Source organism: Oryzias melastigma, linkage group LG15 (assembly GCF_002922805.2).
Source record: "Oryzias melastigma strain HK-1 linkage group LG15, ASM292280v2, whole genome shotgun sequence".
In the NCBI taxonomy this organism is placed as follows: domain Eukaryota; kingdom Metazoa; phylum Chordata; class Actinopteri; order Beloniformes; family Adrianichthyidae; genus Oryzias; species Oryzias melastigma.
The window spans coordinates 19,472,951-19,484,408 of NC_050526.1; the positions used below are offsets into that span (position 1 = coordinate 19,472,951).

Here is an 11,458-nt window from a genome sequence, read left to right on the forward strand (position 1 = left end):
CAATCCTGTTCCAATTTGGTGGTGCGTTCAAGAGCCCTTGGAATTTAAAAACTGCCAAAAATAAAAACATCTTTTCACCCCGTTACATTTATTTAACAAAAAAAAAATAAAAAGATCATTTAAACAAAAAGATGATTGAAATGTTTTTTTTTTTTGTAAATTATGATTTCAAATGTGAACCCAACACAGAAACTACAAACTGTTGTGAAATGTTTATTTAACAAAAAGAAAAATAAAAAGACCATTTAAACAGAAAAAAGGAAAAAAAATGATCAGGCTTTACTTGAAGCTCCTAAACCTTCATCCCCCTCGTCCTATGTGGAGTAAAAAAAGAGAGAAAAAGATTAGCAAAACTTACTCACAGTAATAACTATGTTTTATTAGTGCGGTTATTTAAAAAGTGGACCCCTGTCTGTTAAAAACCAGAACCACACCGTGAGTTTTATGTCAGTGATGTGAAAAACCATTTAAAGAAGAATGTGATGAATAACCACATGACATAAACAACCTGCTATAGTTTTCAGCGAGGCTTTCGCCTTTAAAGGACGGAAACAAAGGATCAAAGTCAACATTTACAGAGATGAACCGTGTATTTATGTCATCAATTTAATAATTATATGCATACATTTATAAATCATGTCCTTTACTTTTGAACATTTTGTAAATAAATCAAGACAACCTGCTTTAACTTTATGATTGAGCCTGACCTCAGAGATCAGTTACTGAGCAGCAACCAAGAGAAGAGATTAGACTTTAGTCTTCAAGAGAAAAGGAAGGAGAAGGAGACCGTCCTGACAGAAACCCGACGATGCAGCCCGACCCAGCAGGCGTACAGGGACTCCCTGAAGAAATGTGCCATTGAGGCTGGAGTTGATGTGACACAGCCCGAGCTGGAACTGCTGACTCATCTAGAACCCCTCCAGGAGCCAAAAGCAGCTCCGATCACCCAATGCCCAGCTAGAGGAGCACCTCGCCCCCTTCAGTGCCACCAAAGGATCAGCAAAGAGGAGGCGGTGGGCAGGATAACATCCAACACCAGTTTCCCCAGGTTCTGGTTAATAATGGCTCGCTGCTTCAGCTGATCTGACCCCTCCTAACTTTACTGAAGTCAGGATCTGGGAGCTTTCTGAGGGGAGTCGCCCCCCCCCACCCTCTCACCCGGTTGGCCTCCAAGCCCGCCTGGCAGACCATGATGTTTCGAGATCAGGTTGGTGTGCTGGCCAGCTGGTTCAAGGGTTGGAACGAGTGTGAGCAGACTGTGGCCCTGCTGTCTCTGCTGAAGAGGGTGAGCCGGACCCAGGCCCGACTCATGGGAAGCGGGAAATCTTGGGTGTGTTGCATTGCTCACCATGAGTGAGGGAGCTGTGAGCAGAAGTGACGTTCATACTGTTTGGCTAATCATGTGTGTTCAAAATAAATAAGCATTGATGCTGGATATGATAATCCATCCATCCATCCATCCATCCATCTTCTTAACCGCTTCTTCCCTTTCGGGGTCGCGGGGGTGCCGGAGCCTATCCCGGATACTGATGGGCGAAGGCAGGGTACACCCTGGACTGGTCGCCAGTCTGTCACAGGGCCTCAATCACACATCCATTCACTCACTCAGACACACCTAGGGGCAATTTAGAGTCTCCAATTAACCTATGAAGCATGTTTTTGGATGGTGGGAGGAAGCCGGAGTCCCCGGTGAAAACCCACGCATGCACGGGGAGAACATGCAAACTCCACACAGAAAGGTCCCAGCCGGGATTCGAACCGGGGCCTTCTCGCTGTGAGGCAAGAGCGCTAACCACTGCGCCACCATGCAGCCCGGATATGATAATAGATAGAATATTACTTTGTCTCCTGTCTGCGATTTCTCCAGATTGTGGAGTGCATGGGGCACGGACGCTTCTCAACCGCAGGCAATTAAAAAGCAGCTCGGCTTTTGGGGCTTTTGGGTCTCTGCTTCAAGTGACGCACCAGCTGGGCAGTTTCAGTATAACTTTAAGATGAATTAATTCCTTATAAAGGCGGGTGTGATTTAAAAAAAAAAGCATCACAATAAAATAAAATTTTCGAGCAGTTCACAAGTGAGTTGTGCTATTTTTAGAAGAGGCCTGCGGGCGACTGATGCGGTGCTCGCGGGCGACCTGGTGCCCGCGGGCGACGTGTTGGTGACCCCTGCTCTGGACTATCACTACCCAATACTAGATTGTGTACTGGAAGAGTTGGAAGACGCGGAGTAAATCTGGCATATCTTGCTCCAGGCTTTCTTCTTTTACAGCTTTAATCCAGAATAAAATATACCTGGTGAGCCATAATTCCAGCCGGGCACAAACTCCAACTACTAATTTCTCCTTCATGATCAAATTTTCAAAAGCTTGGTTCTTCATTGAATTAAAGTATGAAACCCATATTTCACTACCAAGTCCCAGTTTGGTCAAAGTTCAACTGGCTTAACTTTCAATGCATATTCAATGGGTCTGCGTTTTGTATGTAGAGTCCGAAAACTGGCTCAACCTTAGTGCTATCATTGAGGTCAGTTGCTTAAATATCTTAGTATTCTTGCTTGTACTTATATTTTTGCTGTTCTACTGTGACATCATATTATATACTCCATGTCTTTATGGGCAATTAGCGGCGCCAGAATTGCGTGGCTGCTGCCCACCTGTGGGCAACTTGTCTTTGGATGTGTTTCTCTACCACCACCAGTTTCCCTTGGGGTCAATAAAGTATATATCTGATGGTGAAAGTGCTGAATGAGGAAGCCCGAAACGTGAATATAGACAGTTCTTTTGGAAGTAATCACTTAAACCTGAATTTCAGAGACCGGTGTGAACGTAGCATAAGGTGAGGCTACAGATAATTTGCAATAGGACTTAGTAAAACTCTTGAACTGTTTTTAAAAACGATTGGAATTGATAGGTTCTAACAACTCTCCTTGTAAAGTTTCCTACAAAAAAATAAAAACTAAAATGCAACTGTTAAAACCCAACTTTAAACATTTCTATAATTTCTTATGCTGTTCTTTTTCCCCAAAAAATGTTCCACAAAATAAATAAAAAAATGTCCCCACACAATCTTCTCCTCCTTCTGCATCCCACAATACACTGAAAACATCCATGGAAACACAGTGTGTCACGATTTCCCTTTTGGCACAGCGTGCCTGGCAGGTGGTACTTTTGGCACTAATGGCAATAAAAACTGTTGGTCCATTGTTGCAAATAAACGAGAGGAGAGGGATTGCAATCACTTCATCAAGTGTAAGGGTGGTAATAAAGAGTGGCTTTGAATAGCCATCCTGTTTTCTAGAGTGCGATAACAGTCGGCTTAGAGGAGCTTTCAAGGCCAAAGATGTTAAACACTTGACAAAAATGTGAAACAGGTGAGGTCAGCCGGATTTTTAAATCAAGGAGCAAAACATGTAATCCAGATGAATTTCAATGGACTGACTTTGCATAAATGTCTGACATTTGAGATGTATTTCCCATTAAATAAAACATGTGGAACATAAATCAGCTTCAAATTATACAGATGTTACCTACACCTGATGGGCTCACTGTAACCACCGGTAAGGATCAAGATGTTTTTCATCATAGCAGCTTCTTGTAAGAGAGGTCGGCCGATTGGTTTCCTGTCAGAAAAAGGAGGTGTTGCCTTTTTGTAGACATGTTTCCTTTACATCTCACATGCTGCATTAGAAGAGTATTTCCCATTGATCTCTGGGTATCAACATCGCTGTGACACTTTTTGGTACGTTTGAAGCCAAGGATAATACATCTGAGCATGTAAGGGAGGGGTTTTTTTATACCTGGGCGTGTGATCTTAAGTCCTTATCTTTGTAGCTTTGTTATTTCCACCATTACCCTGGGCAGACCAAAACCTGGTCGGGTCTGTTTTGCCGTCCTATCTTCCTGTGACTTTTTTTTCCCCCTCATCCTTCCTGTGGAGGTTAGTCCTTACTAAGGATGTAACAATTCTTCGCAAATCTGTTAAAAAAAAAAAAGGGAACTCATCAACATATTCATCGGTGCAGAAAATAAAAAATCTGCCTCTCTGCCTTAGAAAAAATGCAGAGTAGATCACATTTCTTCATGCAGGCTCGCTGTGAGTGTGAGCATGCTCCTACGTGTGTCTGCGCCCTCCACCTCCTTGGAAATTCCCGCAGCTCTTTCAGATTTAAAAGTTTCATAAGTCAGTCCCTCCAGAATTTTGCGATGTTGCGATCAAAACTATTAGTTCAAATTCAAGCAAAGCTGAGATTTGTTTTATGTAAGGAACAAAAAAAAAACTTGGCCTTTAATTCATTGTGTTGAGAAAAAAAATATATAAATTTTTGATTATAAAACTGTGAATTGTATCAAATATTGACTTGACTGAATAGTTACATCCCTAGTCCTTACCTTTGTCTCTCACTAAACCCCCCCAACCCCTGTCTATTGGACCTAACTTGGATGTTAGTGCATGTAATCCAAAAATACATCTAAAAGCCTTGTTTCCATTGAGTGATATTATCTGGTTTAGACCAGTCCGGGGAATTCAGGTGAGCGTTTCCTCTCAAAGTTGGACCCTGGTGCAGACTGGTTGTGTCATAGTAGTGCGACTACAGCAAAAGCGAAGCCATCAGCGACAACAATGGAGGGTCATCCAGCAGCTCTTTTTTTTTCACTTGCCTTTTGGTTCTTTGTATATACAAGATATTTAAGGATGTTTGAGAGAAGATTGAGAGCGGCAAAGAGAAATATAGCAGAAAACAGTTATTAAATCTGTTTAGAAACATTGGCGTTTTCTATTGTCGTAATGACAATCAACAGGTTTCATCGTGTGAGGTCAATAGCCCAGACCTAACCGGTTCATTCCAATTTGCTTTGGACCTACAACCAACGGGGGTTCGGTCCAGCTTAATGGGTCAATTTTACAATGGAAAGACTCTCAAAGTACTGTACTGTACTGTACCCAGTGGAAGCAAGGTTTTACAGTTACATTAATGCTAGGTAAATATAAAGTGTTGAATACCTTCATAATTAGTTTTTTCTCTTTGACTTTTCAAAGACCCATTCTAATGAAAATAGGGGTTTTAACATGTTCTTGTAGCTTTTTTCTCATGATAGAGGACATGTATAATTATAATAATTTTAATTAAGATTAAAATCGCCCTTCTCAGTATTTCTTTATTTACTTTGTGAATCAGGAGCAAACAAAGCTATGTCCTACAAAAAAAACTGTTTTTTAAAATATAAAACGACATAATTAAAAGACCACTGCTTTTAATTATAGATTTAAAAGAAATGAAGTAGAACTTTACCAACCCCGCCTTAAACAAAAAAAATCAAAGACCATTGTAGTTTCAATTTTTTATTGCCTTATGAGTAAAGCTGTTTTCCAAAAATACTTTATTTTTTCAATATGTGCTCCTACTATTTGGTTGAGCAGAGAGTTAACATGCTTAAGTTCATTTAGGAACCCCCACAGACTCGTTCTCTGAGGGCAACAACAAATAATTAGAGAAATGAGCGGACATCGGATATTGGATAAGACTTCCTTGTCTGTGTGCTAGCAGCCAGTTGAAAAGCTAATTAGGTCAGAGCCGCTTTGATCAGCAAGATATTACAACCATCCAAAATGAGCTTTTTATCTTAACCCGTAGTAGGAGACATGGCTGGGTGGTGGGGCCTTCCTTCTGTTCCCTACTCTGGATGTAAGTTTGAGATAAAAACAAAGGGGGGTGTTGTACCATTTCTCATACGAGGGTTAAAATCCATTTTAATTCTCATTTTAATTGCAGAAGTTTGTTTTTTAGAAGCCAGGATAGCATCTTGGCACATTTTACCATTCATAGCAGCAACCTTAAATCTTCTGTGCAAAAAAAAAGGTTTTCGAGGATCTGTGAAGATCTCCCTCATGTGCAATCTTTTTCCCTCAAGTTGCCTCTTTGTTCACTTGATTGTTCAGCTGAAGCTCCCAGAGCTGCACCATCTGTGATGTTGTAGAAATTGCAGATCTCTCTGTTATAAGCACCAACATCAAGTGCTGTGTATGATCGTGGGTCTTCGCCATGCACAATACAACATTTCTTAACCTTGACATCTGCTCTGTCTTCACTTTTGGGCTTCATGGATCGTGCATTTAACTTTTAACCCCTGCTAATCTCAAGCCCAGTTTCTGCAAGCATCCTCCATTTCACAGCACAGTGCTTTAGCCACATTGCTGTAGCCCTCCAAAACACTGAAGTGAATGGTCAGCAACCCATGAGCATTAAGACATTTATCTGCGCCATCAGCACAGGCTAACTGGCTCCCAGAGTCTCACCGCAATTCAGCAAAGTCTCTAAATAACATGTTTGTCTATTGCAGTGTGCTACAGGGTCCCTAAAAATGTGTTTTCCTGCACACCCACCATCGTCCTTCTTGCTTCCTAAAACTGCACTCCACATTGCGTTCACTGACATCTAACCTCCCACTCTTGTTGCCTTTGGGTCAAATTATTTTCCTCCTTAGACCTACTTTGAAACACAAGATTTGTTGGGGCTGCAGTCTATGTTGGAGTAATCTGTTCCAATTTTCCACCTCACCCCACCAGAAATAACCTTTCTGATTAGATAAGACACAACTAGATCCAAATATGAATGAAACTAATAACACCTTTTGTAAGGCTTATGAACAAAAGGAGAAATACATTATTGTAGAAAATTAGAGTTTGGATTCTGGCAACCTAGAATGCATTTCGTTAAGACTTCATGGTTTTATTTCTTTAAGTAAAAAGGACAGCTGGTTGATATATGTTGTGAAAATCAAGATGTGCATTTCTGCTGTCTTTCACAGAATGTCTGCACAGTTATATGATGTGTGTCAGTGTGTATTTTTATGGGTTGCTGTGTGGTTTGGGAGAGAGTCTCAGTAACGAGAGCATCTCTCTCATGGTTTGGCTTATTTTAGGTCGCTGCCAAAATCTTGATCTACAGAGAGAAAATGTGTAGTGCGTGTGACACGGCATGGGCGTGCATACATTTTCTTTTTATTACATCTGAATGAATTTGTTTCACCGTGTGATATTTTCTGCAAGAAGTGACATGAAACATGCGACGCCCCAGCAGAAATCAGTCACTCTAGCGTTGACATTGATGTTGTTGTGCTGAATGTACATGTCAGTTTAATTAGTGTAACAACATCTGATACAGGAACCTTTGACGGCCCACTCGTGAGACTTTGCAGGTTTTATTTAAGCCAGATAGCAGCTCTAAAGCATGTCTGCCTAGCCAGACAGACAGACATGCCTTTTTCCACAATCAATAAACTCCAGAGATTATCAGAGAAACTCAATCTTCATCGTTAAAACGTATATCTCCAAGTGCAAGAGTGAGCAGCAGCAACACTCGCACAAAAGAATCAAATGGAGCGTTATCAGATATATTTTTTTGTATTATTAGAAAAAGCCCGGTGGACCGACTCCCTGGAGATTTCTGGTTTTTCTCGGTGGATTGCTTGCAGAGTTCTCTTGAGCATCTGCACACAACATAATGATGGGAAATAAAACTGAGGTTTTCATGCAGTGGAAGGAAGTCTGTTTTTGTATTTATTGTCTGAGCTGAATGATAGTCTTTATGCCCTGTCACTGTGTTTATCTTCAATCACACAATGTCTTTGTTAAATGGGTTTGAAAGGAAGAAATAAACATCATTATTTTTATTTTTGATCATAGGTCTATTTGCTCTCATGACAAACAACCCTTCATGGATTTCCACAAAGTGTGTTCGACATGTAATTTGTTGATGTGAAAGGTATTTGGGTAAAAAAAAGAGAACCCTCAGAGATTTAAATCATTTTTTTTGCATTTAAGTTTAGACGTTTTACAAATTTAAATATTACTCCCAATAGAGAGCTCCTTCTTGCATTAATAATATATCACAAGATTATATTATTTCAGTATGTTTCACTGTTTCAATAGCACCAGTATTGAAGAAATATCAATTAGAATATGAGATTATGACTTTAAATGTGATGCTTTTATTGTTTTTTTTTCTTCTAGTCATTTGATTCAATGATGAATGGATGCTATAAGCGTTGAAGAAAAATCAAAGTTTGTTCATCATTAATGTTATCCAAACTGTTAGCTAGATACAACTTTAAGCCAAAGCCTTCAACAAAGTAAACACATTTTTTCAAAGAAATGTATTTATACCATTTTGACAAATGACACATCAATACGAGTGAATGAATAATTTTTTGACCACAAAAGTAAAAAAACATCTAACATAAAAATATTGTCTAATGCTCTCTAAACCGAAATTCCACCACTGCTACGATGACCACGCTCATTTTGACTGCTTGGACAATATTTTAAATAAAAGTATTTGGGAGAAAAGGTAAAAATGCATCAGGACACTAAATGAAACAATAATTGTTGAATGAAATAATATTTCATTATATTTATTGTTTGAGGTCTTTTTCCAATTCATGGCAATGTAACTCACTTTTTATTTGACTACTTGTCATGTTTGTCTCTCTTTGGTTTAAAATTAATAATCAGAGAGCAAAAAAAAAAAAGCAGAAGGATCACGAGAATGTAGCAAATGGTAAAACTTGACTTTCCCTGTAAAAAGCTTAGTCAATTTGACTTCTGTGGTCATTTGAGCTAGTAATAACCGGATCTGACGATGAAACAATAACATTTAGGAAATATTCAGTCCTATTGGTTCACAGGTTTATTTTTCTTAACCAATACTACGATCAATGCATCTGTAAAATTGTCAAGATTTTTCTTTTTATTATTATATCAGGAGTGGTCATGAATGTAGACGGGGGTAGTCAGGCGTGCAGAATGACCAGATTTTTATATAGACAACCACTGGTTGGCGGCCGGTGGAACTAGATCTCGACGGCCTCTGGTCCAGAGCATTACCATGATGGACAAAACGAGCCTGTTACCAAAAAAATTACCTCAATTTAGTCGCCATTTTTCCACGGATGTCGCCCAATTTTGCCATTTTGGGACCAAATGGCGTCGGTAAGCAGTGATTGTTCCGAAGATCTGTCAAACGCTTCGAACATTAGAGGTTGGGCCTGCTTTTATTGAGTCAACTGGCCAGTTTATAACTTGGATAAATTGCGATAAAGAAAATGTATCATGAAAAAAAAATAGGTTTAGCAAAAAAATGTTAAAGGGACAACACAGCAAGAATGGTAATTCTGACAAACAGAATGACTGACTAATTGCTGTTTATTTTTTTTAATAGAAGTCTATGGGATTTTGGCTTTCTGGTACCAGCGGGTTCTTACTTTTGGAACACGAGAGAGGAAGGGCTGATCAGTCCAGTTCTCTCACTGTCTATGGTCCAGAGACATTTACACACCAACCAGTCAATGGAAACCATGCACGAAGTAATTGATAATGCAAATATTCAACATTGTGTTAATTTGAGATGAAAACAAAACTCTTTACTCCCCATGTACTCCATTTGTAGCTGATGATTATGGCGCTTTTGACTGTGAACCCTTAACCATTGCAATCATTCAGAGAACAATTAATTCTAAATTAACTGCACGAAAATTCAACAGAACAATGTAAGTGCGGCTGTGATTTTGGAGCCCGCTCTACTTTGTGTCAAAGATTTTGATAATTTCTGCTGAAACAAAGCCCAATCAGGAGCTCAAGGGCTTTAATTATAAAAGGAAAACACGGCATATTTAAGTCAGATATTTGACCTCAAAGCAATTAAAATGTTTCATGTATGGTTTGAAGCAAACCAGTCATGCACAGGGCTCCAGAAACACCAATTAATTCCAAACTGTTTAGTATAGCATAGTTCATGATTGCAACCACTTCCTCTGCAGGCTACAAAGGACTAAATAAAATTATACAATTATTATATTATTTCAAATAGTTTTTTTTAAATGTGCATATCTGGATGGATGTGAAAAGAAATGGCTCTGCGCGATGTGTTTACTGTAGTTTTGTTGTATTGATGGAATAAGGATAGGTTTGGTCTTTAATAGCAGCTTCTGTGTGTTTTCTTCTTTGCAGCTCTAACAAACGTGAAGCTGTGGGCCATCGACCGACAATGTTTCCAGACTATCATGATGAGGACGGGTCTCATCAAGCACACGGAGTATATGGAGTTTCTGAAAAGGTAACCATGGCGTATTATGCCACCGTGACAGACAAATGGGCTTGATAGGTCTTTGATCTGAAATGCGGTGAATTAATTAATCAAATTAATTCAGGAGAACATTTCTGAGCCGTTACTCTGAATGTCTGTTCTCTTCCTTTATCCCTTTTTTATTGATGATTTAGATGACTCGGCATTCGTCGAAGAACAGCGTCATTTTGGCCGGTGGAAAAATTACTTGTACTTTTTTGTCTGTAACTTTTAATGTTCTTATAAAAGAGCTGGACAATCAGCAGTTCTCTCCAGGGGGAGCCTATTCTTCAAAAGACTCTTCTTTTAGAGGTCTGCATGAAGCATAGGATAAAAGACAACAGAGGAAGACATGCAATTACTGCTCTGTTGCTGCTTCTCATCTACTTTGGTCTTCAAGGCAATTATGAAAATTATGTAAAGTCTTCTCCATGTTACGTGCACCATTTCAGTTTCCTGTAAGTCAGAACTTGATCCTACTTCATCTTGTTTTAAGCATCAATTCAGGAATCAGGTCGGTAAAGGGGACAGAGCCCTAAACAGGATCATTTATACCTTACCAACACAGAGTGAGGTCAATAAGAATCCTTGAGTAACAATAATTGGCTTGATGGAAATTTAAAGTAAATCCTAGAGACATTGAGGTATAGTTCTAGAGAGCTCTAGAGACTTTGAGACATAGATCTAGAGATCTAAAGACTTTGAGATATAGTTCTAGAGAGCTTTAGACACTTTGAGATATAGATCTAGAGTGATCTAGAGACTTTGAGCTATAGATCTAGAGAGATCTAGAGACTTTGAGATATAGATCTAGAAACATTGAGATATAGTTTTAGAGATCTAGAGACATCGAGATTTAGATCTGTTTTTTTTTTAATCATTGATCTGCATATGCTATGATAAAGTCTGAAAAAGTGTTATATCTTCTTACATAGTCATGTGATTTATTGTTACTTATTGACCTGAATCTGTGTTGGTAAGACCCTTGGGTGCATGGTGCCCTAGGCAAAAAGAGAAGTTGGCGCCCCCTGTTGGGTCAGAAGCTCAAGCGTCCCAGCTGGGGCTTGGACCAGGTGACTCTTCTTTTTAAAGCAAACACACTAACTGACTGTGCCACCAACCAGCTAATATTCAAGAGGAAAGTAGAAGCATTTCAATTATTTCCAAGCAATTTTATTAGTTAAAAAGACAAGCCTCTGCTTTGAAAATTTAAGGAAGGAAAAGGGAAGAGGAGGAAACATGTTCAAAGAAGCACTAACGGTGGCACCCCGCGCCCTTCTCCTCCCCCCAACTCAGCATAGACAGCAGTGGCGCTGCACTACAGAGTTAATGATTACT

At 39.4% G+C, this 11,458-nt stretch overlaps 1 protein-coding gene across 2 annotated transcripts in view; it reads left to right on the forward strand.

The window, feature by feature from the left end:
• prkg1b (protein kinase cGMP-dependent 1b) overlaps window positions 1-11,458 on the forward strand; it is a 108,049-nt gene that overhangs the window by 61,460 nt on the left and 35,131 nt on the right. For both annotated transcript variants that reach the window (XM_024297554.2, XM_024297553.1), the window contains exon 4: window positions 10,006-10,111. In XM_024297554.2, the coding sequence (XP_024153322.1) occupies window positions 10,006-10,111 (106 nt within the window). The remainder of the gene's footprint in view (window positions 1-10,005; window positions 10,112-11,458) is intronic.